Source organism: Passer montanus, unplaced genomic scaffold (genome assembly GCF_014805655.1).
Source record: "Passer montanus isolate IOZ18808 unplaced genomic scaffold, ASM1480565v1 scaffold59, whole genome shotgun sequence".
Taxonomy (NCBI): Eukaryota; Metazoa; Chordata; class Aves; order Passeriformes; family Passeridae; genus Passer; species Passer montanus.
The window spans coordinates 3,077,573-3,105,337 of NW_024370926.1; the positions used below are offsets into that span (position 1 = coordinate 3,077,573).

Genomic DNA, 27,765 nt, shown 5'->3' on the forward strand with positions numbered 1-27,765 from the left:
CAGCGGCAGGAGCCGGCGGCTGCTGCGGAGGATGCGAACTTTGCGCTGGCTGCTGCTCCCGCTGGTGAGTGAGAGCCGCTGGGGCGGGGGGAGCGCACATCTGGAGCCCGGCCACAGCTGGATGGCTCCGCTGCTGCCCCACTGCAGCTGGGGTGGGGGAAAGTCCGCAGGAGCTGGGTAACTTTTGTCCTAATGGGGAGCGGGCAGAAAGAAAGAAAAACAAGGAAAGATTAAGAAGAAAAAATATAAAATGAGACAGAGATGTTAGAGGGAAGGAAGGAAAAAAAATATCCCTGAGTAAATGTGTTGACCAAGCTCCTTTCGTTAAAATTTCCCAGCCTCGAGATGCTGTTAATAAATGACTTTTCCATTCTTTAGAAGTGCAGTTTGCAGAGGACAGAAGAGCATCCCCAAATCAGAATGGCTGTAGCAGGGCTTTAGACAGACAGAAGGGGACAGGTTGCTGTCCCAGCTGTCCTGAGAAAGGCAACTTTGCAGGACAAGGAGGATAGCTAGAAAGGAATAGTTTCTCATGATGGATAGGGACAGTTACCTCTCTCTGAGAGGGCAGGGATGTTTTCAGAGCTGGAGTTTTCTAATATCACGAAGCAGGAGCATGAACTGTCTCGTGTCTGCGTGCACTGAGGGCAGCAGGTGAGCCTGTGCCACTGGACATCAGGGAAGATGGATGAGCACAGGGACACAATCCAGGCACAGCCATCCCTCCCTGATCTCCACACTCCACTACTGGCATTGCCTGGGATGCTTAACAAAAATTAGTGCAAATCCAAGCTCAGAAATTTCTCTTCTTTGCCCTCAATGCTCAGCCTCAGGGAAGAGTTTGGAACCTTTCCTCTGAGTGTGATTACCAGGGACTCGTTAATTCAAACTTTACTCATTTCACAGTGAAGTGTTCAGCGTGGGCTGGGATTGAGCAGGAGTCTGGAAGGAGAGAGTCACCTTCCCAGGAAACATTCCATCTTGTCCTGAGAAAGCCAGATGGAGTGGGTGCTTCTCTAGGGCCTGCCTTCCTCTGTGGGTAACTGTGAGAGCCGAAATGACAGACTGACCCTGACCTTTCATTTCCAAATGGTGGGAGATGGGATGTAAATTTTCACACCTGCACAACCCCTGTATCTTGTAGTTTGCTCTGTATTTACACAGATTTATGTACAAGGGATAGCTTGGGGGTCCTTGCAAGGCAAACCTCACCAGTGCTGCTGTTATCATGTGTAATGCTGTTCTTCCATGCAAAACCAGGCAGCCTAAAGGCTGAGACTGCTGCAGGTAAAGTGATTTTGGCATCTGGGCAAGCCTTTTTTACACGTAAAGGAGGCACAGCTCATTCTTGCAGCTGTCAGCAGAGTGGAGCTGATCCAAAGTGATGGATTGTGCACATCTGGGGCCTGCCATACATCATTTTAATATTGCAGCATATTGCAGAAGGCTGTGGCCATAACAAGAGGAATTCTATAAACTGCGTGCTCTACACAGCTTTTGGCCTCAAAATATGAACATCAGCTCCATGGCTGGTGAGAGGCAGTGCTCTGAATGTCAGTGGGGTTTGTGTCTCAGTCTAGGTCTCCTTGCATGTTCAGTGGGTCAGGGAAGGCCTGAGACCCCTAGGATGTACTGAGGAAATAATTCCTTCCTGTTTCAAAGGCTCATGTCTGAGCAGAGAAATAATTCCTGTATGGATTCTGCAAATAAGTCATTAATCAGATATGAAAACAAAGTACAGGGCTAATCCTGAAAACTTCCTCTGTGGAGCTGGGTACTGTTACCTCCTGTCAGCTCCACAGGGATGTATTTGTGCCTTGCAGAATAGAGTCCTTGACACTAAAAGAATTACCATTCACAGGTAAGTGACAAGGAACAGAGAGCAGAGGAGGCTGAAATGCCTAAAAATGACTTTTCACGCCTTAAAGAGTTCAGAGTCTCAGGAAGAAGAGGACAAAGAGCAGAAAAGACTCTGCCTTCACTGCTCTCCCTGCTGTGTTAAACTGCTTTCCTCTCCAAACACTTACATTTCCCATTTCTGGGAAGGGCTTTAGTCTGTTCTGATGAATGGAGGTGAGAATGGAAACACAGATGGGTCTCCACTGAGCTATACAATCCCTTCAGCAAAGTATTGTGCTGAATAATAATAAATATTATAAATAAATAAAAAAAACCCAATAAAGTATTGTGGACATAGGGATCCAAACCCATGGCAAGATGTAGAGCTCCCAGTAAAACAAACCTGGATGTCTCAATTTCAATGTTTAATTTGTGCTTCCTCTACCAGCTTGCTCCCTGCAGACCTTCAATTCCTCTCCATGGGGAGCTGGATGTGTGGAATAATCTGTTTTTAATTTTTTTTAAGCCTGGAGGGAGTTAATGAAGGGAGACAGGCTCCTGTACAGACAGTCACTGTCCTCAAACAGGTGTTTGAGCAAAGCAGGAGGAATCCTTCCCTGGAACTGCTTGTCTGCTTTCACTGATCATTAAGGGAGGCTTGATGGGGGAATTTAGATTAATCATCTACAATTAACTGTCTAAAATTAGGAATCTGGTCTAAAGCTACTCATTGAACCTTCTTCAGTATTTCTGGGAAGAGATGGAAGCACTCCAAGAATACAGATCAATTAAATGAACTTGCTGTAGGATTTTGATTTCCAGGTTTCAGGACTTTGGATTAGATGACATGAATCCCACTGCAAAAAAATGATACCAAAAAGAATAAATTTCTCTTTAATTTACAGGGATACTTGCAATAGCAGAAAATGGGGATCCTCAGTTATTAGTGTTCTGTTATTCTTCAAGCAGTAATAATTAAATGCTCTATCCAATTTAGCAGAGCACTGATAAATTAATTTTTCTCAAGGTAATACTTATTACACAGCTTTCATAAAGAAAATAAATTAGTATGACTGTTTTGTCTCATAAAGAATACCTATGAGTGAATAAATATAATGATATACATGGATAAAAATGTATAGCAAGTGCTGTTCCCTGTAAGGTCATGCAGTTAAACACAGTCATATAAATACAGTCCAATCCACAGAGGAGCATTCAAGAATTGCTTCAATGTCTTGAAAACAATATTGAAAATATGTAAATATGCTCCTCTAAATGACTGTGAGGCAATCAGTGTCTCAGCTTCCCTTCTTCCACAGGTAATCGAGTTAGAGGCAGAAAACAAACACAGAAAATATCCTCTAGGTAGTCATTTTCAGCCAAAAAGACTCATGAAATAATCTATTTAACTGACTGAAGAGAAGGATTGGAAATGAGACTTTAGCTTGGGGGTTGGAAGCTTCTGGGATCAGGTGTCAGAGCTGGAGGCTGAGGACAGGCCTTTGTGTGAGAGCTGAATTCAGGGCTGGGCACTGGAGTTCTGTCACTGCTGGGGTCACCTGGTGCTTTCCAGAGCCCAAAGTGGCACACATGGCTTGGGGATGGTGGAAAAAACCTAGATGGATGAAACTGAGCTTGTAAGAGTTGAGCTGACTTTTTTTACTGCATAAGAAATCTTTATTTTTTTTTTTATAGTTTCTTGTTTTCTGATAGAGAACAACACTCTGCACATGGCATTATAAATATCCAAGAATTACTCATAGGCCATAGGGCTTGGACAGGAAGGTTTTTGGGCAGTTTCTGGGAATGTGGTATGAAATGCACAGGAGCTCATGGAGCTTGGGGTGGGCCCCAGATCCCTCCAAAGCACATGAAAATTGGCTTCAGTGTCCTGCACTCCCCAATCTCAAAGATATTTAATTAGCACTTGGCTTTTAAAGAAGGCATTCAGCAGATAAAAGGTTTAGATGAGACACATTCAACAGACTGGGAAGTTTATGATAAAGGCTGAGGTTTTCTTTGTCTATTATTCAAACTGTCTTCAACTTTTTTTTTTTTTTCATGAGACTTCCTCCATTCTAAAAGCCTTTCTTGCCCATCAAAATTTCACTGAAAAAAAATGTATGTATTTTAAAGCATATCCTGATTCTCCTGCCTGATGTCTTTGGCAATCCTGGCCAACTTTCAGGACTGACAGAACACGTCATTCCACACTTAAAAATGGGGATGCAGGAGTTGTCTTAGATGTGTTTTTCTGTATTCTGAAATACCAGGTGAGTTTTTAATCCTCCAATATAGGTTTCTCTGGGTCTGGATTGAAGGCACTTGAGATGGTAGCTTCATGTTTGGTCTCAGGTGTTTATTATTTCTTATCAGTCAAACAGTCTCACTACTGTGAGCTTGGCACCCCAGAGCAGACAGAGAAATATTCCCAGTGCTCTGGGTTTCCACACTCCAAGGCATGAGTCTGTATGTGACAGGAATGGCAGACAACTCTCTGTGAGGGAGAACTAAAATATTCAGGCATCAGAGTCATATCAGAGGAAGTGGGGAAGCACAGACAGAGGGAACTGGGAGTACAGGATTAATTTCAGAGCATATCTGAGATGGGATCTGAGTGAATGTAAGCTGAGGAGGCAGAGGCAGAAAGAACAGTGATGAATATTCTCAGTCAATGATTTATGTACTTGACGTAAAACCTATTTGTGAGGCTTTAGGATTGCAGGCCATGGGAAGCTGAAACAGACCACTGGAAAGAGCCTTCAAGTTCTTGAAGCCTTCTCATCTTGTCAATGAATTCAGCCAATTCTTCGAGCTTTGATTAATTTTCAAAAAAAGACTGAGTGTTACTGCTGGCTCTTTGATCCCCTGGAATTGCCTTTTCAAAGGTGAATAATATATTCAGTGCCCAGCTTTGAAGCACTTCCTAATTTTCAGAGAGCATAGAAAATGTCCCTACTTTTCCCCAAGTGTGCTAATGGACTTCTTAATGAGTGAAGATCTGTCTTTTGTGTGACATCTAAATTATGTTTTTTTTACCCCCACAGCAGCTTAGGGGCATCATTTTTGAATGGACTTTCAGGAAAGATTGCTTTTAATTAAATTGCACTACATGTGGCATGAGGATGTTGCTAGAAATACTCCTCCCAGGGCTTGCTAAATTTCCTGTTGTCCAACATAAGTGTATCAAAGCCCAAAGTGCCATTACTTTGATTTTTCTGTGCAGATTTGGGGAAATAAATAAACTATCATGGAACAGAGGAAATCGAAAAGAATGTTATACTACTCTCAGTGAATAAGCCACTTAAGATTTCAGTGCAATAACCTTACAAGATGTGAAAAAAATGAACTATAAAATTAAATGCAAGCCCAACATCTGTCTCTCTAAAGTGTCTCAGGTTCTTAGCCTATGGTTGTCATAGGTAATTTTTTAGTGTTCACTGTGGTCCAGGCAAGATTGTTTTTGTGGTAAGGACTAGGATTCAGAACATCCCTGTGAACTTTGACTCAAAGTGGTCAGTAACATTCAATCCAGTAGAAAAAACCCCCTTTGTGTTATGATGCTCAGGAATGCAAAGCTCTGTTCCTTGAGGATTGTCCACAATATTTTGTGAAATCTCAAAGTTTTATGTGTGAATCTTGGAATGAAAGCACCTCACTGTGATTTCAAGTGAGAGTCAGGCCAGGTTAGTGCTGAGATACTGGGAAATATTGATCCAAGGAATAACATCTTAAATCAGCCTCCTACACCTCTTGCTGTGGCAGGGAACACTGTGCCAGATTGGACTTGTCTGCCTCAGAAAGCTCTGCTCTGCTTTGGTTCCTAAATTTTCCTTTTTTTATGGTGAGCAGGAGCCACTCTTTTCCTACAAAAGCCAACTTTTCAGCAGATGCCTCCCAAATTGCCATGAAATGTCCTTGCACCAAATGCAGAGCTCCTGCTTTTTTAGAAAGCCCTATCACCCAACACTTGCAGTCAGATCAGAGCAAAAACTTTTCACTCAAGGCACTGTGAGATTAATAGCAGAAAATAAGCCGTAGACAACAAATCACAAGTAATGCTCTGCCCACAAGTCTTTTCTTTAACTGTACAATGGTTTTATGTCTTTCTTGTTCTCAAAGCCTGAGGAAAACCAACAAATTGAAGCATCACCACTGCTCTTGATTTCTTGTATATTTGTCCTTTTTTTTCTTCTGTCCAACCTGTCCAATAGTAGGATGACTTTGAGTGAGGCTGTATGTTTATAAATTAATAACACCAGCCCTGTTTTGGCTTCTGCTGGGATAGTCTATAGGTTACATCTGAAAAAGGTTGATGTTTAAACCCTGAAGTGTCAGTGGTATTTAATATTTAATGTCACTGGTGTGTGATAACATGTCTGGGCTCCTGTGGTTGTAGCCTTGCCCACCCCAAATCCAGAACCCAAAAGGAAACAAATTTGAGCCAATGGTTAATTGATCTACCTATGAGTGTCAGTAGGATTTACTGCAGTTCCACCATGGGTACCAAAGAATCCCAGAATGGGTTGGGTTGGAAGAGACCTTAAAGATCAGCCAGTTCCACCCCCAACACCTTCCACTATCCCAGGGTGCTCCAAGCCCTGTCCAGCCTGGCCTTGGGCACTGCCAGGGGCAGCCACAGCTTCTCTGGGCACCCTGTGCCAGCCTGGACTCTGGGTATCACTACCAGTGGATCAGGATTTCCAAAAGAAATCATATTTTTTTTTTTTTTTTTTCTGATGATTTCTCACCAGATAAATTTCAGAGGCAGGACTACCTGGCCCTGTTTTAACAATTCCTCTGTCATGTGTAACACCAAGGCCGTACCACCTCCCCAGGGGTGGGGTGTGACCTTCCCCAGCCAAATGAAGAACTCCATTTTTCCACCAGTTCTGATGAATGATGGTAATTGAAGCTCTGGTTCAGCAGGTGTGGATTTACCAAGGGAGAGAAGACAGGAGGTGCAGCCTGCTTTGAGCAGCAGGAGTCTGGCACACTCCCTCTGTGTCCCTCATTCCACCTGCCTGTGTCTCTCTGACTTCTGGAGAAAACATAACTCTTCCTCCTCTGATTTTTTTTTCCCATAACTGATTCTGTGTGTTTCTAGGATTCCCAACTTTTGTGGCATGAGGTGAGAGTTAATTTAACCCACCACTCCTCAGTGCTTTTTTTCTAATACATTTCAAATTTTGGGGTTTATTTGCATTTTGGGTTATGCCTTTTAGCATAAGAGGACTCAGAGTAGATGGTAGAGCATCATGTCAAATTGCCATGACTTTTAAACACCAAACCTGAGAATATTCCAAATACAAAATTATCACTGGAACAGAATCCAGGAATTTCAGGAAGTAGAGGAATGGCATTTTTCCTGTCCAGCTGAATCCACCTTTATGAACTGAAATACTGAGAGATTTATAGAGCAATTATTTTGTTACTTCTACTCAGAGAATTCATTTGTTATGTGGGCAAACTGCAAAATGAAGTGTCTGTTTAAATGTAAAGTGATGAGCAGGGATCCTATTAATACCTGAAAAATTTCATTTCAAAATTGAGTTACTATAGTTGAAGAGCAAAAAGTACTATTTTAAGAGTCACTCATGCTGATTTATAAAATGTATTTTGAATTACCCACTGGAGTAATATAAGGCATGAAAAAGCACAATGTCTTAACTTCTTTTCAAACAGTGCCCCTAATCCTCTTTCTGTTCTAATATTAGCATGCATGAACCATCTCTGGGGCCTCATAATTAAGACAAGTTTGTCTATGCTACTTCAAAACCCAAATGTAGGCAGAATTTCTAAGGGTTTTTAAAGATAAAATTGTGCTCTAATTTTTGCCCCTTGGCAGATATTATTGCTGAGATGGAATAGTCTGCATAACTTTCAGTAACATTTCTGTGGAAGCTGAAAGAAATCCTGGTTGCTCTGCAGACTGAAAACATTTTGAAAGACAATAAATCAGTTTTTTGAGATTGAAAAGGCAATATGGAAGTGATGTTTACTTCTGCGTTGACTTTTCAAAGTCATTAGAGGTTAAAAGGGCCTACAGTCTTTCTCAAAAACATGTTGCAAAGTCTTCAGTCCATCCTTTTGCATTAAAATCTCTGCTAAATGAGCCCCTGGCTTTGTCTTAAATAGCATAGGTTAGAGGAAGCACGCAACAAAACAAAACAAAAACAAAAACAAAAACAAAAAAAAAGAGAGAATTTCTATTCCATATACGACTCCCTATGTCTTGAAGATCCAAATATCCCAATATTTGGTCCAGTATCCAGTTCTCTGAATACAGTTCAGTGGCTTTGTTTACTCAGTTTAATTTGGTTTCCTGAAGGTGCAGAAGCATTTGAGACATCAAATAACACATTTGAGACTTCAAATAATGCATTTGATACTTCTTCACAGGGCTGGCAAAATTAATTCAGAGTCTACACAAGAGGGCTGAGATATTTTCTAACATCCCAAACAGCACCAACCATTTCTTTATTGTGGGTTACATCTGAGGGATGTTTTACATCCTTGAGATCTAACTGGGGGACTGAGACATCCTTGAAATTCCCAAGGACTGAAAAAGATGAGATAAAGCAAGTGTAGACACTGACATGTAGTTTCTTTCTCAGAATTTCTTTGCCTTTGCAGATGAAGCTGTTTTGGGGTTGTGTAGGTTATTAAGAACATTAATTAAGAACATTAATGATAATTTAATGTTATTTAGAACATTAAGAACATCTCACAATCACAGGAGTGATGACACAGGACTACAGGGGACATGAAACCTGCTGGAGGGGGAGATGGAGGGCAAGCAAAATACATGGCAATAAATGGGACTAAATATCTGTGACTAAGAGGATGAATTTAGACCCTATTCAACAACTGCTGTCTAGAAATCCATTCAACTGTTTAAATGTACCCTTATCTGTGAGAGAAAAAAAATTCCTTAAGATTCCCAGTCAAGTCATTAATTTTTTCTCATTTCTTCATCTGTTAAAATGGAAGCAGCTCCTCAGTCTAAGGTGTGTGCAATATCCTTGGATAACACGTTAATAGAATTTTTCAATAATTCAGATTAAATTATAGCCAAGACTACCATTCTTTAAATAAATGTAGCAGCATTCACATTATTTGAGAAATCGCTTTGCCCAGGATTTTTCTCCTGGGAAGCTGAGAAGCCTCAGAGAAAAAGGAAAACAATTCTTACCTCTTTTGCTTCTCTGTTTTGCTCATGTGGAATGTGGTTGGAGATGTTTAACCAACAGGTCATTGTTTCACTGGGTTCTACTGTGACTTGTTTTGACTCTAAGCCTCAGAGAAAAAGGAAAACAATTCTTACCTCTTTTGCTTCTCTGTTTTGCTCATGTGGAATGTGGTTGGAGATTGTTTAACCAACAGGTGATTGTTTCACTGGGTTCCACTGTGACTTGTTTTGACTCTGTGACCAACCAGTGCCAAGCTGTGTCAGGACTCTGAAAAGAGTCAAGAGTTTTCATTATTATCTTTTTAGCCTTCTGTAAGTATCCCTTCTGTATTCTTTAATGTAGTATAGTATTAATATAATATAGTATCATAAAATAATAAACTAATCTTCTGAGAACATGGAATCAGATTCATCATTCCTTCCTTATCAGGGCTCCCTGCAAATACAGTAAAATGTATTTAATTTTAGTTTGTTTATGGAGAGGAAATATTTCTGTGGTCAGGCTGAATTTAAGAGAATTTGGAGAACTTGATGTGAATAATCCACAGCTCTTGGATTCATCCAATTTTGGCTAGTTGGTAAATAGATGAACTGTGTTCCAAAAACTGTGAACATTTAAGTTTTGTGGAAAATATAACTGCAGAGGAAAGAGGATAAAAATATTCGGATTGGAGAAGAGGTGCTGTATATGTTCTAGTTTTAAAAATGAAACCCAAGTTCAGCTGGAGTTTTCACATTCACAGGCCTCAAGATATAAACCATGAGGTACAAACTGGCTTTTCTCATTCTGATAATCACAGAAGTTCTTCTTTTCCTTTTTTTTAAATTTTTTTGTGGGGTTTTTTTTCCTTTTGCTTTTGATTGCTTGGGTTTTTTTTTCCTGTTTTGTTTGTTTTGGGAATTTTTGTGGGATTTTCTGTTGTTTTTTGGGCGGGTTGTTGTGGTTTTTTGTTTGTTTTTGTGGTTATGTTGGTTTTTGTTTGGTTGGTTTTTTTTAAATTATTGTTGGGGGTTTTTTTTCCCTTTTTTGTCTTTCTCTTGTCAAGGTTACGGGAATCCACCCAGAATGCAAAATATTCCAGCAGGTGGTCAAAGAGGAGGCTCTCTGCTTGGAACACAATGAATCTGCCTCACCTGATCTTAAAGGTAAAGGTCCTGATGGGTATCCTCTGGCTTGGAATGTCTCACTTTACTGAAGTATTCTTTATGTACATCCAAACCCCCAAAGAAACTCCTCCAGAAGGTACTAAAGACACTACTGAAATTGTATCACATTGGGAATCATTCAAATCTGGTGAAAATATTCTTTGGGGTGCGTGGGGGGGTGGAATTTAAAAGAAAATCCCAAGTTCTTCAAAATATTACATTTTTACAATTTTAAACATTCTTTTTTTGCTTCTAAAGATTTACTGTGGTGGTGTTCAGAAGTCTATCACGTGATACAAATTTTGAAAAGTAAAGTGAACACTGAACAAAACTTGTAAAATATATCTAGAATGCTGTGTAAGGTGTTCCCTCCTGGGGTTTTGGAAAACATGCTTAGAAATAACTCAATATGGAATTTCAAAATGTTTGGACTCTTTCAAAAATTCAGCCATATTTTATTCTGGTCAGCTTTGCTTCGAAAAATTTGAATCCACCTCAGTGAGATTTTTCAGTTCCATGAATTTTAAGATGTTCATGGCAGAGGAATTGTGAGACAGAGATACTTTGTGCATTTCGTTAGGATGGAATTATTGGAAACACTTGGAAGTCTGCCTTCAGCAGCCTGGTGAAAATCAGAGTCTGACCCCAAAAGATTTCCTTTGTCTTTAATGTTATTCTGCAGAATTTCCAATCTCTCTCATGTTTCATGTTCCTCTTGTAGTTTCTTATTTTATTTTGGTGCTATTTCTTACACACACTTTAATAAAGGGGTTTTTTTTTTTACACTTTTGGACTTTAATTTGCATGCTTTTGGAGTTGAATAAAGTGCAAAATGCCTCTTGGACACATTTTGCACTTAGAACACACAGTAAGCCACCACAAATTCTGGTATAAATTAGGCATTTTCAAAAATTATTTGTTAGCTTCATTACAGGATGCCATTCCAGGCATCTTCCTCTTCAACACAAAAATAATAACATGGTTTTAGAATCCTGTTTGTAGCAAAAGAAATAAAAAATCTCTAAGAGTTCTGTTAACTTTTTAAAAATCTTCAACCTTGTCCTCTCTGAGCTTTTCAAAGCTCCCCTTTCCACCTTTTATTCTCCACTTAATGAAAAATCTGTTCTGGTGTTTACAGCCTTTCTCACTATAGTTTAGGATTAAATATTAGAGCTGGGAAAATTTGCAAAAATATTTTTGGCCCATTGGTAAATATGTGGAAATCCAAAAACTGTGAACATCATTTAAGTTTAATTTAAATTACATTTATCCCAAGTATTATATCCGGAGGATAAAGCTACACTAAGATAGGTAAAAGTCCATTGCTTGTGTTTCAGTTTTCAGGAACTCAGTGGGACAAACAGAGGGATCACAGTCTGTAGAGTCAAACCTCAGCAGTCACAGAGTCTGTGCTGGAATCAGTCTGTGTGGCAGAGATTTTACTGTGAAGTAGTTCCACATTATTCTTGTACAGATGCCAACAAATGCCACCAGCAGAACCCAGGGTGAAATTCCTCTAATTTTGGAGCAGATGTGTAAAATAGGTCAAATTAATCAAGTCCTAACTCCATTTTTTTTTCCTTCACTATCTAAAAATTCCTGGATTACTGAACAAGACTCAAATATCTATGGTGTCAACATTCATAGATACCATCTCTACTGCACTTTTCTTTGTGGTGTCTTGGGTGACTTGGACACCACCAGGCTCTTGAAAACCTTGGCATGAAAAATTCCCTTTCAGCCCCTGCCACCAGCAGTTTCTTTGCTATAAACTGTAGAAGTAAATCACTGGAAATAAATAATTTCTAAGACTTCAGACATGCAGGTTCTGTTCCTACACGAGGTCACACAAATAGAATTTTTAACTCCACATTGCCAAATAAAATAGATTTTTAGACCCAGTCCCTCAAATCTGACAGGCTTTTCTAAGAAGGACCATTTCAGCTGCTAAGTGTAAGTGTGGGGGCCACTGCATGTCTAAGTGGGGCTGATATTACCTGGCTTCATAAATTTGACAATTAGCAGCTGAGTTTAGGCTGTAATCATCAGTGAGAGCCAGGTATTTGCAGCGTGTGATTCATCCTGTCCTCAGGAAGAAGGCACCAATATTTGGGATGAATCAGCTCTGGAAGGCTGTGTCTCTTTCTGTTGATCCCAAAGGGAACATAACAGAGATTAGCTGACGTAATTAAAATTACAGCTAATGAATGAGGGCCTCTATTTTCCCTGGAAAATTGTGTATACCAGGAATTTCATCTTCCCGAGGGTGATGTGAGGATAATGCTGTGGGAGATTCTCAGGACTATCCTTTTGAAAGTCAGTCAGTGACTTTGCTCAGCTACAGGCAAGTATTGCTTCCACATTTCAATTTGACAACTTCAGATTTGCCTCATCATCCATCGCAGAGAAGAATCATGGAAGGAAATAACAGCTCCCAACCCAACCCCCTGCTTTATATCCCCCTTATGACTACCTAGAGATTAGTTTTGGTTAGAGCCTGATGCTTTTTTTTATTGTTTCAGGCACATTTACATGCTGGCAGTTTCTCTGAGCTGCCCCCACGCCCACTTGCCAACAGCTTGAAGTCTCAGTGTGATGCAGCTGTGACAAAGTTGTGATTCACTGAAACTTCTGAAAACCCTTTTTAGGGAGCTCAGAGCCAGCAGCACACCCTGTGTCATCAGCCAGCAGTCTCTGCTTTAGAGAACCTCTCGAATTTTACAGTCAGACCCACTCCCAGTGAGGGTCATTTATTATAATGCTGAGATGTTCTAGTTTGGGATGAATTTAATCCCTTGGGAAATCCAGCACAAAAATGCCATTGATTGCCTAAGACTGGGACTTCAGCCCTCATTTCCTTTAAACCAGGTGAAATTGGTAGATTTTTAAACATGAAATAAAGAGGTTAAGGCTGAGTTTTAAGTCTGGTGCATTTCAGTTAGACTCTGTAATGAGGAATCTCCTCAAGTGATGAGAAAGGAGCAATGAGAAATCTCAAGTGCTAATCATTATTCAATACTTTTATTTCAGTGGCTTTTGTTTTGACAACAGAAAAGAGCTCCAATTGATTTGACTCTTGGATTGTCTGCTTGAATTTCAGGTACATTCTCTCATGAGATAAGGAGGGGGAAGGTCCAGCTGGAATACCAAGTGTGCACAAGGATGCATTCAAGGAGAAAAGGAAAACACTCCTCTCCTTCATTTGCAGAGCTGCACGTCCTGCTGTGGCTCTTCTTGCATGTGAATGAGTGGGAAAGCCACAGACAATCTCATTATGGAAGATAAATGTGTGATGTTCTCTGAGATTTTCTTTATATAGAGGCAATTTTTTTTTTTTTACAGGATGTGCCAGAGATTGGGATGGTTTAACCTGCTGGCCCAGAGCCACTTTTGGGGAAGTGGTTAAAATTCCCTGCCCACGATTTTTTGAAGAATTCACCAGTACACACGGCAAGATTTTTTTTTCCCATTCTTCTTATCCCTATTTTTTTAAATTTTGTTTTAAATGAGTTCTAGTAGTTGAGGATTCCTTCATATTTTCCTGATTTACAATGCTCTTATCAGTCAGCATTCAGTAATTATCCAGATACACGTTGGCTTGGGGTCAATATTGACAATTTTGTGTTATGCTGTACTGAATTACTTAATCCCTTTGGTGATGTAAATACAATGGACAAGTGCACCATGCTGCTAAATTTATAAAGGGATATGTCCTAGAATCACTGATTTGTAAAACTGTACATAAATTAATATTAAAAAGAACATCCTAAGGTCAGCCAGTCCAATCCTCAAGTCAAAGCAGGACCAAGATTAAAACTTGGACTTATGAAACTTATAGGGACTTATAAAACTTTTCCAGCCTGGAAAGGATGGCTCAGGGCTTTACCAAAAATCCCAAAATATGTGTTAAAGATATAATTTGATTTCCTCTGTGGAAGGAATGAATTTACAGAGTTGATTTCCCATATGAAATGTACAAGTCCCACTGCATCTTGAAATGACTGGGAACATGTCCCTTAATTTTTTAAAGGATAGATACAGAGAATATTGTCGTTCTTATAGCTAATCTCTCTGAACATGACTCAACCTCTAAGTCCCTAACTTAGGAATCAAAGGGGTAATAAGAAATTGTTGGTACTCATCAAAACTTAAAGAACAGCAGCACCCCTAATTAATTCTCTGCCGTGTTTTCCCATTGAAGGTTTTCTCCAGAGGAACTGCACACAGGAGGAATATTGGTCAGAGCCATTCCCACCATACACCATTGCCTGTGGCTTTGATGAAGGTTCCAGTAAAGGACCTGAGGATCAGGTGGGACTTTCATTTCCTGCTTCTGAACATCTCCAGAGCAGCCTCTCCTGAGCAGCTGGATGCTCCACACATGTGAAAATTACCCATTTTCAGTGCTAAACCCAAAACTTTGAAGTATACTTAGAACTTGATTAACAAATTAGGCTCAACATAAAACAAGTGAGCAGCATTCAGCACTTTCCTCTTCATCCAAAGTCTCCTCTTGGTTAAACTCATGCTTAGTTCACCTGTCCAAACAGAGGTGATGTAAATCCTGATCATGAACACATCTCCCAGGGAAGCCCTACCCACCTGTCCTCAGAGATTTTTTTCAGGGAAAATTCCTTTGGATCCCTCCTATTTGTATTTTTTGCAGATTTTCTTTGAGTCATAGAAAAAAAAATATTTCTTAACTTTATAGCCTGGTAGGCAACACACATCCTTAGGGGGGAGCTCTTGGATGCCACTGAGTATTTCCCCACTTTATCTCAGGTATTCAGTGGAGCAGAAAGTGAATATTTTTCCTGTCTGACAATCATCATTTATGCTCAATTAAGATTCAGAATTTATTTTACATCCACATCTTGATATGATTTAAATTTCCACATTCCTCCTCATCCTACTGGAGTTCATATCTGGAGCTCAGTGACCTTCTATAAATAAGAATATTTGTGCTTTGCACTTTGGGGAAAGAGAAATGTTTTTAAAGCTTAAATAAATGCTTAGAAAATTTAAATAACTTCTTTAAAGCCTTTTAGAAAGATGCTAGAAATAATCTGAACAGTTCAGAGGGATGTAGGATTGATAAAAGGAGGTGTATTCTGGAGCACGCATCCAGGTGGCTTTTTCCAAGCAGTCCCTGGTTTGTGCTAAGCCAGGCATAATTTCTAGCTGGTCTAGGCTAAAATCAAGCCAGGAGCTATATTTATATTTCACAATGATAGCAGATTTCTGCACAGAGCTGCTGTCTGTGCTCTGCCTGTGTTTAGCTTATTATTCCAGTCAAATCCACAGTGTTTGACTACAAAAGGAAGATAAAATCAGCAATCTCTGCTGCACTGCACACGTAAGCAAGTGAGTAAAAATCTCAATTGTGTCCTAATAGAACCACTTGCTTTGTATTTTGTATGTGCAGTGAGCACTTATGATATCTTTTGTGCTTAGTGTTGTTTCTTAATCCATCCTACAAAACCAGATAAAATAATTGAAACACTTGATTATTAAATTAAATAACAATAACCACTTTTCTAATTTTCATCTGTGTTTTGAAAATACTGTATAAAAGATCAGGACTCTTTCAAAAACACAGAATGATTCCTGTCATGTCAGGGTTACAAGATCTCTTTATAGATCTATTTAAAATAGCTAATTTGTTGTCTCAGCCTAGAATTGCAGCCTTTTGTATAAACAGATTTGGAATCAATTACAGAACAAAGTGTCCACTGGCTTTATAAGGAGGAAATTTGCCTGGGTCCAGAGAATTTAGTGTCTTGGGATTTTAAATAATTAGGTGGACTTGTAGTGAATCAGAATAAAATTTGCATAGTTAAAACCAAGTAAACAAGCTTTATTTTTTTAGGACATAGGATTAGGATTTTTTAGGATGTAAGTCTTAATTGAAAACAAGTGAATTATAAAGAATTTACAGTGCTACAATACACAGCAAGGAATGAACTGTTTGTCCAGAGAATTAAGGATTGTGAGGTGATTTCCTTGACCTTCACAACCTGATGTAACTCTTTATCAATGTTTCAGCTTTCTTACCTGCAAATTGAGAGTTTTATTTCTCTTTCAGCTACAGCTGTTTATGAAAATCAATGCTTATTGAATTTGGCCCAGGTCTAAAGTAACAGCTTCACAAATCTCCCACCAGAACGTTTCAGTGCTCCTGAATTTTTATATACTGACATGAGAAAAGGTGGTTACACATCACAGTTAATATTTTCCAACAGAACTTGCTCAGAGGGGTCAGATGAGCCTGTGGTGTGTGAAACGTCTCTCCTGTGTAGGGTTAAGGAAGACTTTTTTTAATGGTGGAGGGAAAATCCTGAAACAGATCTCGAGCGTGAAAAACAGCACAGAGATTGTGGGACTGACCAGTGAGGGAAATGTGTCCCAGTGGAATGAGCACCCCAGGATGCATCCAGCACAACCACCTGCATTGGGCTGTGTCTCTTTTTCCAACAGAAATCCTATTATTCTGCATTTTGGCGTGTCTACACTGCTGGCTATGCAGCATCCGTGACTTCACTCATTACAGCTCTAATTGTCTTTGCTGCCTTCAGGTAAATATAAATGGGCTTTTTCTCAGCATGCCTTAAGACAGTTTCTCTCAGATCCTCTGTGCTTTTGTTTTGTGGAATTTTTTATGGTTGTTTTCTAATTATTCTAAGACATAACTCCTTTGATGCTGGTGGGTCCTTCTCTACTCGTGCTGCAGTGTTTCCCTGCAGATGTTAAAACAAGCTGAGCAGTCTCTGTTAATCTCCTTGATGACACCATACAGTGGAAATGCCCTAACTGTAGATAATTTTAAACATTTTTTTAATTATTCCTACAGTGCACGGCAGGACAGACTCTGCATAAACATTGTCCCATGTCCCAGAACCAGAGTTTTCCTAAATTGCCCATTCACTCTGTGAAAGGCCATTGCTTCCATAACTGAGAGCTATAAAAGTGAGATTTAATTAAATTTCAATGCCTCATTTGATGATGTTGGTTATTAGGAGGTGGATCTGGGTTTGGTTGAGGCAGAGCACAGAGCAGCTCCCTGACTGGAGTGGGTTGGCAGTCTCGTGGTCCTTACAGAGGGACCCAGGAGCACGAGGCTGATGTGTCCAAACCTTGAGGGGGATTCCTTCAGCTAAAATGTGCACAGGACAGTCTAGAAAAGGGGATCACAGAAATATTGGGCTATAGGAATATAAGATCAAGTCCAACCATGAACCCAGCACTGCCAAGTCCATCCCTAACCCAGGCCCCCAAGCACCTCAGCTATGTGTGTTTTAAATTCCCAGAGAGTTGGGGACTCAGCTGATGCCTTGTGAGGCTCCCTGGAAGAGATAAAAAATGAAGTAGGGATTTATTAAAAGGCCTTCAAAGGATACAGGACAAGAGCCTGGCCATGGCTGGACCCAAGATGGATGCTGGGTCACAAGTTTGCACACTTTTACAAGTTTTGGTCCACTTCCATATTGGAGTTAATTATCCAATTACAGCTCCAGGTTATGCAGTCCCATCCTCCCAGTTTGCTCTCCTCAATTCTCCATTGTTCACACTTTTTGGGCCTGAAGATGTAGTGGTGTCCTTGGTTCTCCTTGGAAAAGGATTGTTTTGTCTGACTGAACTGTGAGGAGAACTTGCTAACACTTTATGTGAAATTCAGAGTTATATATACCAATGCAGTACAGAATCTGCAAAATATGAAAGCCAAAACTTTAGGCACCAAAACACTTTCCTGGGCAGCTTGTGCCAGTATTGACAACCCTTTCCATAAAGACATTTTCCCTAATATCCAATGTCAACCTCCTCTGCCACAACCTGGGGTTTTCTCCTCTTGTCCTGTCCTTGTTACCTGGGGGAAGAGCCTAGCTCTGGCTGTCCCCTCCTGTCAGAGAGTTGTGGAGACCAAGAAGGTCCCCCCTGAGCCTCCTTTTCTCCAGGCTGAGCCCTTTTCCAGCTCCCTCAGCTGCTTCTCATCAGATTAAAGCAGTTTAGGGCAACTGCTCTGGAGCCATCCCATACCATGTGACTGACACTGATTCAGTCCTTTCTTTGACCCAAAAGGGGCTGAAAAGCCTGATGCAAGCTTCTTCAACAAAAAAAGCTTTCAAAAATAATTAAGAGGTATTATCATAATCGAGCCCAAGACTCCCACGGTTACTCTCTGCTTCTGGCATCTCCTTTAAATGTGTGGTGATCCAAGGACAATTAACCTGGAATTTTTATTAGCTGAAAAAGGTAACAGCTTCTCTGCTCCCTCCTGTCTCGCTGCCTCTCAAATAGTAACAGATCATTTATTGCTTTGCAAGGTGTCTGCAGTCTTGTGTGTCCCTGTTTGACTTTTGATGAGACTCTGAGAAACTTCTCTTAAAGAACAATTTTTTATTTTCTCTTTCCATGCCAGAAAATTCCACTGCACACGGAATTACATCCACATGCACCTGTTTGTCTCCTTTATCTTGAGAGCAGTTGCTGTTTTCACCAAAGATGCTGTTTTGTTTGCAGATGAAACTATGGACCACTGCCTCATGTCAACGGTACTGAACTTTCCCTGGCTCTCACCCTTGAGTGAGCATTTAATTCTTTCCCTGAAGGCAACAGGGAGATATTTGCATCCTATTATTCCTATTGCTAAAACTGAAATCTTGAAACAAACAGTATTATGCAAACCCATAAACCAAATGCTAAGGCTGCACTCAACTTTGATATTTAGGTCTGTTGACTCTAATGCAGCTCTAATAATTTCTACCAGTAAAGAATTTAATCTGTGAGATAAAAACCCCAGTATTTCCCTTTTGAAAATCTAAAATAAAGTTAATTTAAATTATGAAAACCTAAACGTACAGAAATTTTGTTATTTCTTCATTCTTGTGTGGCAACATTGAATTTTGCCTACAGTTCTATAGAAACCAGCCATAACAAGACCTAAAAGGTTTTTCTTCCTCTGCGCTTCCAGGTTGCTTGTAAGGCTGCTGTGGCCTTCTTTCAGTTCAGTATTTTAGCCAATTTCTTCTGGCTTCTCATAGAAGGGATCTACCTGCAAACCCTGCTGCTGCTGACCTTTGTTTCCAACAAGAAGTTTGTGTGGTGGTTCATATTTACTGGCTGGGGTTAGTACTCCCTTCCTCTTCGTGCCCTTCAGTATTTCTTCTTGCTTGCAGATCTGGATGAAATCTGTGTTTTGAGGTAAAAGGAGCCTGTCAAAGGTGACACTTTTCTGAGGGAAGTTGCCCGTTCATCCAGTACTGCTGCATCATTGCATTCGCTTTTATATCTCAGTTATTTGCACCATGGTGGTGAATAATCCAGGCCTCAAGAGGATGAGTGATATGGCTGGATAATATCCAAAAATATGTTGAATTTCTCCACTGACTAAAGAAGTTTGGGTGACTAAGTTGCCTTTTGTTTTTAGCAAGCAGAATTTGATAGATTAATCTTAAATCGTGTCAGTCCAGGCCTAGGAATCAAACAATTATATATTTATTTTATTTTCAGAGATCTCCTGACTTTAAGGAATCTTTTGAGGTGATACAGCAATTGAAGTTATCTCTGATACTCAGAATAGGAATGTGAAATAAATAGGATTTCTTTCACTGCCCAGAATTGTTGATTATGACTCTCAGATATTCCCATGTCTCACCTTGGCTGGTCTAAAATGCAGACACCCAAACTGAGTAGTTACAATGACATTTTTTGACTTGGAAGTGAAATTCAAATTACCCTGAATAAATATTAATTTATCCTTCATCTTCAGATTTTTAGACTTTATTTAATGCAATTGAATTTTTTTGGAGCTATTCCAAATAGGGTTGTCTGAAAGTAGAACTCTCAGACCTTGATTAATCACGGCCAACTTGAGATAAGAAAGCAAACAACTCAATTAATAATGTGGTAATCCTCATCTCCTTCTGCAATCAGTGGGAGGTGAGAGATACCTCAGGGCTAACTCTCATCTTAGGTGATGTGGAGGGAAATATTTATTTTCATTAATTAAAAAGCCAACTTGAATTTAACAAGGTCCCAGCTTAAAGGAGTTGAGCAAAGGGCAAAAATTTGGAAGGACAAATTCTGAACCCTTCCCACACATCTCAAATGATACTCGAAAGAAATTCCCTATATTTCTATAGAATAATAACTGAAAATGTCACCTGTTTCACATTAGAGTCCCTTTTGTAGCTGCTTTGAAAGTCACTTAGTCTTTGGAAATTCAATTCCACATGAGGAAAAAAAAGCAATTTCTGCTTTATAGGCCTTAAAAAACCCCAGTCAAAAATGTAGAAGGACAGAAGGATAAGCAGTGATAAAGCAAGGCTAGAAATCATTGAAATCAGGTAAATTTTCGTGGAATTCTTATCAACTGATTGGTCTGGGGTGATTAGAGTCTTGAGGAAAAAATTATGAACTTTTCCAGCTGCTGTGCAAAGGGTGTTTGTTGGCCACAATCCACAAGATAAAAGACCCCATCTAAAAAAATGCTTACTCCAGCTTCATAAGTGCTTGTAATTCCTATCCCAAACTTCAAGGAATTCTTTACATTTATTTCTGAAAACATAGTTTCACAACATCGCCTGTTCTCCTTTGTTATGATTTCATTCTCCTGCCCTTTTATTCCTTTCTCTTTTTTTTCCTTTCCCTGAACTGCAAATTAAATTCTTTCATAAAGTTATTGAAAATTGTCTGACCCATAAATTGACCTTTAATCCAACCTGCTGCACTGTGAACCTACTGGAGTAAAGATTCCATGGGACAGGATATTCAAACCAATTCTTGTGTTCCTCTTGATTTGCTCAGGAGCTCCCACTGCTGTGATGTTTGCTTGGGTCCTCACACGAATCCATCAACAGAACACTGGGTAAGTCAGAGCTGGCACAAAGAACACCAAAATTCCTATTTTTTAGGATGTTCTGTTTTTCTGAGGGGAAAAAAAAATGTGTACAGGAAAAGATAAGGGAAAAAACTCTCTTGATTCAAAGTTCTACCTCTAATTTTTACAGCTTGTACATAAGTGAGAAAATACTTTACAGTCTTGTGATTTTTATGTCCATACATAAAAGAAAAGAAAACCTGATAATATCATATTAACTATTGAAATTTCATTTAAGTTCCCTAATTCCAGTCCTTGAAATAATTGTATTTCACAAAGATTGCTGTTTCTGTATAAATTCAACCATAAATAACTAACCCTAATCTCTTCAAATGAGAACTTTCCAAACAATCAACATTGACTCCAGTAATTTCTTTTGTTTCCATTAAATTATTTTATTTTAATTTTATCTGTATCTTTTAACATGAGCTCCTGATAGAAATATTGTTTGCTGTAAGCTATTCTGAAGGCTTTCAGATCATTTCACATCAGCCTGAAAATATACTATTTTATACCCACCTGCTCAGAACTCAGGAAACTAAAATAAGAAGTTGAGTTGAGAGTGGTAAGAAGAGCAGGAAAGAAGCCTGAAAATATAAATGTGGGGTTTTTTACTTTGCTTTAGTTCTTCAGTCGGTGATTCTTGCTGATTAAATTTTCTTTTGTTTCAACTACAGGGAAACCAGGGACATTTAGACAGTGATATAAACTTAGTGTACACCACTTTCCTTTCCTGTGGCAGAAGTGCTTTTGTGTGTTATGGGGAGCTCCCATGGGACAGATGAATAACCTGATTTTGTTTGTTGTTCCAGATGTTGGGACGATGATGAAAATGGAGTGGTGTTATGGATCATCAAAGGCCCAATCCTGCTGACTGTATTAGTAAGTTTTTATTTTCCCTCGAGTTTCTGCACATAGATAATTTTATCTAGTGCGTTTTTAAAATGAGTTCTTATGATTGTAATGTAAGACAAAAAATTCTCCCTTATCCACAAATTTATAGGGAGGAGCAATCTGGTTTTTAAGTCTGTATCTGATATAATCCCTATCATAAATAATGACAAGAACAGGGGGTGTTATTTTAGACTTTTTAAAATCTAAATTTAAAATCTATATTTAAAGTTCTGACCAGAAGCACAAGGCATTAATATCAGCCATAAAATGATATTAAGATGGTTCACAATAATTCAACGTGACTGTCACCATATTTTATGTACAACTGTATTTTGGTGGGAAATATAATTATTATTTCTAAAGCTATTGATCTGAGCTGAGAAGGGATGAGCATTGGTTTATAGCAATGCAGCTCCTAAAAGTGGGGATTTTTAGTTATTTGTATCACCTGGAGGCATGTCCTGGATTGTAGTAAATTTAAAGACTCTGTCTTGTCTTTACAGATTAACTTTATTATATTCATTAATGTGATCAGGATTCTAGTCCATAAATTGAAATCCCAGGAGGGAGGAGGGAGCCATTCAAGCCACTTTGTGTAAGTATTTCTGGGTCTCTTAGGACTGACCTATTCTAACTGCTGTAAGAAATTTGTTATGAGCAGGAGAACAGAATGTTCTACTCCCCTTCTAATAGAAATAGAAAAAATGACAATGTGAACTTTCTTTTTCATCCCAAATATCACATCTCCTTTTTATTTCAGGGCAAAAAGGGTGGGGTGCATATGTCAGAGAAAAAGAGAAAAGTAAAATAATAAAGTATGAAACTTCAAAAGCTTGAAAGTGTAAACACCAAATGTCAGGTGATGAATCCATCTCACTCCCAGTCCTTTCCACACAAATGGCCACATAAAGAAAGATTCAGTAAGAGGGTAAATTCTTTGCAGTAACAGGATAAATCTGTAACCAAGCCTGGTGCTGGCTGCTTACCAACCCCTCACAACAGCTGGGGATCCCATCAGTGCAGTCACAGGACCTTTTCATAACTTCTCCAAATGGATGCAGCTGCCTCCATTTGGAGCTGTCCTCTGAATTTTAAAATCTTCCTATATATAATTTCTGTTCCTTATTCCCTGTTTCTAACAGTGCATTGTTCTTCAATTCTTGCTTTTTCAGGAGACTTGCAAAGTCCACGTTACTTTTGATCCCCCTCTTTGGGGTGCACTACATTGTGTTTGCATTTTTCCCAGAGAGCACGGGTCTGGAGGCTCGGCTTTACATCGAGCTGGGCCTGGGCTCATTTCAGGTAAGATGGACAAAAGTGTAACAGCCTGAGATGTTTTGTCTGTACCACCACACTTCAGGCTGGTTGTTAGAGCAGGATTTATTAATGCATCCAAATTCAATGCACACATCCCATCTCACTCCTTCACGAGCTCTTCTGTTGCTTGCTCCCTTATTATTTGAAATCTCTGGGTCAGACTTTGTATGAATAATCACCAAATAAATAAAACATCTATGTTTATTGAATAACAATGCTGGAACACCATGAAGACCAGTCTGTGGATTAAGGTGAACTGATTGAAAATGATTTCACATGTAATAACGATAAGAGGGGTGGTAAATAAGAGCACATAACCACCTGCTCTGCCCTTACCCTTCAGGAGGAGTGAACCATGTTAATATCTCATTGTTTATTTTGCTGTTCCACTACTCAGAACATGTATTTGAGAGGGTCAGGGCCCATGTCTGGTACATTTTGTACTGAACAGCTGATTTATTTTCCCATCCTCTTTCTCCTGTACCCCACCACAACTTGTCCACATTGACATATGTTGCAAATGATGCCTCTTCCATGCTTGCCTTATCTGAGGGAGAATTGGTTTGTAGGATACAGTGAACAGCAAGTTTTTGTCTCTGTACAAGGGCAATAATAAATATAAAATGTCACCAGTCCACTGAGAAATATAATTCTATTATGAAAACTCATTAAATAGTGTCACACTGTCTGAACTCCAGTAGAAAACTGGGAAATATGCATTCTTTGTTGTCTTACACACACTGAGAATGAAACTTGGTGTCTGTTATTGATTCCAGATTTTAAATCCATGTTTTTCTCTCCCTACCCTGCCTGTCCTAGGGTTTTGTTGTTGCTCTCCTATATTGCTTCTCAAATGCAGAGGTGAGTAGCAAGTACATGAGATTATCAAGTCCTTTAAAACTCACAGTTCCCTCTCATTTTTAAATTTCTTTTCCTATTTTCAGAACAGATCTAACTTTGATCTGCTCCTGAAACCATGACATCCCCATATCTTTTTTGTCCCTTGGTAGCTTTGTTGACCTTATTTGTATTCATACAGTTCTGGCAGGAGGACACAAAATAAACTTTGAAGCAGTGACCCTTTAAAAATGGTTGCTGAGTTTCCTGTCAGGGCACTTTTCTCCTGATTTATGTTTGACATCTATCACGATGATAGCTCAATGGAAAGCTTGTAGAGCTTCTTATTTTCTCTAGGTTTATTTTCTCCTGGTGACTTTCTTCATTTCCCCTTTCCCTTTCTTTCCCCCTTTTCTCTTTCCTTTCTCCTTTCCTCTTTCTTTTTCCCCTTCTCCCTTTATTTTTTCTCCTTTCTCTTTCCTCATTTTCCTTTTCCCTTTCCATTTTCCCCTTTCCCTTTCCCAGGTCTGGTCATGCAATCAGGACTTTTGTTCAAATACTTTATTTCCTGTTTTTATAACAATGGTAGAATTTGGGTAAACTCCCTGCAGTTAAATGTAGTGAGTCTATAATTTAAAAATCTCACTAAATTTGCTGGCACTTTCCCTCAAAGGAACAGAACAAATCAAAACTGATGAGAAAATATAAAACTGCATCTCATCCTCAGAAAAGTGAATAAATTAGTTGAGAATGACACACTAATGGTGCCTCGGTCTTTGCAGTGACTTAAACTTGGAGAATTCTCATAGAGCATGGAATTATGAATGTTGGAAAAGCCCTCCAAGATTGTCAAGTCCAAGCTGTGCCCAATGCCCACCTTGTCCCCAGCCCAGAGCACTGAGTGCCACCTCCAGATCTTCCTTGGTCACCTCCAGGGATGGGGACTCCAAACCTCCTTGGGCAGCCCCTGCCTTGGTCTGAGCACCCTTTCCTTGGGGAAATTCCTCCTGGTGTCCAACCTGAGCCTCCCCTGGAACAACTTGAGGCTGTTCCCTCTCCTCCTGTCCCTGTTCCCTGGGAGAAGAGGCCAACTCCCACCCACAACCTTATTTCAGGGAGTTGTGGAGACCAAGAGGGTCCCCCCTGAGCTTCCTTTTCTCCAGGCTGAGCCCCTCAGCTGCTCCTCATGGGATTTACTCCCCAATCCCTCCACTGCCCCTCAGTGGACACACTCCAGCACCTCACAGGAATGGCTAAAATGAGGTGCAAGGTGCAAGTAACCCTACCCAAGGATGAATAATTCCTAAAATACGTTTGTTACTTAGAAAAACAATTTATAATAGCCATTCTGAGAGAGTGCCTTCAAGACTCAGCTGTGAATACAGAAAGCTTTCCTTGCAACCTGCCTTCTGTATCACAGAGTCCTTCCCAGCAGCCTTTTATTAGCTTCAACAGCCTTTTAATAGCTTGCATATTGTACCCCACAACACAGAAATCCAGTAGGTGTTAAAAACAGGACAGGCAGAGCCTGATCTCTGGCCCCAAGATGAAGCTGGGTTGGCTTTTTTCCACGTTTCTTAGGGATAACTGCTCCTGGAGCAGCTTGGCCACTCATTACCACTTGGCAGTGCATCTGTTGTGGTTCCTTGCACTCATAAAAACTAATAATTATTTTCTCTGTGTGTGTGTTTCTTCAGTTTTGAGTATCTGTGACAATGTGAGAGACTGTGCTGCTGCCAGGCAAGGTGTAATGAATATGGATGAAACTGAGGAGTGCTGGAGGGCCTTGAGTTTGCTGGGATAGAGCTGGGATACTGCATTGGTGGAGGAAATGATGCAACTGGAACTGCATTCTTTTACCACTTACCAGCTATAAACGTTCATACATTTTCAGTATCTGCACACAACACGCCACAGCAGATCAACATTTCATGAATGTTCAATAATTATACAGTAAATACTTCCATTTTCAAGGTTTTTGTTTTCTTATCTTTGAAAATGTTTACAAATTCTTTGATGGATTCCTATAACTGTCACAGCCTTTAGTCTCTATTTCTACTTCAACAGGACCAGCATTTGATCCTGAAACCAAACCATTCATATTGCTTTACTTCTGACCAGACTTTTTCCTCAAAAAAAACAAAATTGGTTCCAAAAAGCCTTTCGCCATGAACACAAGCCACTCTCAGCATTTTCTGTTCTGTGATCCACTTTGAAAACTTATAACCTGACTATAAATCATATAAAAAATACAGGGTAGAAATTATAATTTTCAAAAGACATATTGTGGGATTGCACCTACACAAAACTTTCAAATTACATTTCTGAAATAGATGACCTTTGATAACCTCTTATTTGTTCGATTCTTGGAAGGTGCAGAGATCCATCATGAAGTTGTACTCAGGGGTTGTCAGCGTGTCTTGTGGTTAACAGGGAAAATTAAGGCAGAATAGGTGCCACAAAAATGATAAATATTTCCAGTGACCTGCCCTGATGCCAAATGTACTTCTGCATGCCATCATCTGATTTTTTGAAATTAAATCTGTTTATTTTCAAAATGAATAAAGACAGAATTCAAGCTCTTCTAAAAATGTGTTAAGGCTTAATCCTGGCTTATCTGGGCTAAGTACTCAGGCAGACCTTTGGGCATGTTTTACCTCTGGTGTTCATTAAGCCTTAATTTTCTCTTTGTTTGTAACTTCCTGTAGGTTCAAACTGAGCTGAAGAAACAACTGTGCAAGTGGCAGTACCAGGAGTACCTGACCTTCACCCACAAGCAGGGGGCTTTGTCCAGGGAAACCAGCCCAGTCAACTACGTCACTCAGCTCTCCCTGCTGGACAAAATCAGCCCCAAAAGGAGAACCTCTGTGCTCCAGGATGGTGTCACCACTGTCTGAGGGGCTCCAGCAGGACCAGCTGCTGTCACACTGCAATGTTCCACCCATGAGGTGGCCAGCTGGGTCCTTCATGGCTTTCCATAGTGTTAGGAGCTATCACCCCTAATAAATGAAGGGATGGGACTATTTGTGGGCTAAGAACAATTTATTGTAGCAGGACCAGCTGCTGTCACACTGCAATGTTCCACCCATGAGGTGGCCAGCTGGGTCCTTCATGGCTTTCCATAGTGTTAGGAGCTATCACCCCTAATAAATGAAGGGATGGGACTAAGAACATTATTTTTGGGCTAAGAATATTTTATTGCTCAGATGAACATCAGTCTCAGAGGCTGTGAGATTTTAGAGGAGCAAGCAGTTGGCCATAGTTCAAAGTAGTCACAAGTTTTTTGTTACAAGACAATACAGAACTTCCTAATCCCATAGACAGTTGTTAGAAGGTTTATTTTGCTTTTCTGACCTACCACCTTTACTTAATTTTGCTGCACTGCAGATACTTTCATCCAATGGGCTTCTGTCACACTTGCAAACATCAGCTTCTATTACAACCTCTAAACTCTTAGTTTATCCTCTACCACCACAGTCCTACATTATAAACCCTTCGCCATCTTATTAATACAGTTTTTTACTTACTTAAGGCATATTCTTATTTACAGCTACAGAAACATAAGTTTATGATTTTTCTACTTAATGTCTCCCGCCATCTTATTAATAGAGTTTTTTACTTACTTAAGGCATATTCTTATTTACAGCTACAGAAACATAAGATT

The 27,765-nt window shown here is 39.7% G+C and overlaps 1 protein-coding gene across 1 annotated transcript; it reads left to right on the forward strand.

The window, feature by feature from the left end:
* On the forward strand, nt 1-27,005 carry LOC120510584 (vasoactive intestinal polypeptide receptor 1-like). Its single transcript, XM_039726535.1, has 13 exons — nt 1-64; nt 10,078-10,177; nt 13,520-13,627; nt 14,379-14,488; nt 16,655-16,752; nt 18,594-18,726; nt 19,146-19,299; nt 20,981-21,041; nt 21,866-21,935; nt 22,451-22,542; nt 23,120-23,249; nt 24,084-24,125; nt 26,810-27,005. The coding sequence occupies exons 1-13, from the start codon at nt 32-34 to the stop codon at nt 26,996-26,998; spliced, it is 1,320 nt and encodes a 439-aa protein (XP_039582469.1). The 5' UTR covers nt 1-31; the 3' UTR covers nt 26,999-27,005.
* The last annotated feature ends 760 nt before the right edge of the window (nt 27,006-27,765 follow it).

What these genes read in the sequence shown, in the direction of transcription:
- LOC120510584 (XM_039726535.1), top strand. Translation starts at nt 32, where the DNA reads ATGCGAACTTTGCGCTGGCTGCTGCTCCCGCTG. An exon ending in CAATCCTGCTGACTGTATTA is followed by an intron (nt 21,936 to 22,450) that starts GTAAGTTTTTAT and finishes TTGTCTTTACAG; the next exon opens with ATTAACTTTATTATATTCAT. An exon ending in ATTGCTTCTCAAATGCAGAG is followed by an intron (nt 24,126 to 26,809) that starts GTGAGTAGCAAG and finishes AACTTCCTGTAG; the next exon opens with GTTCAAACTGAGCTGAAGAA.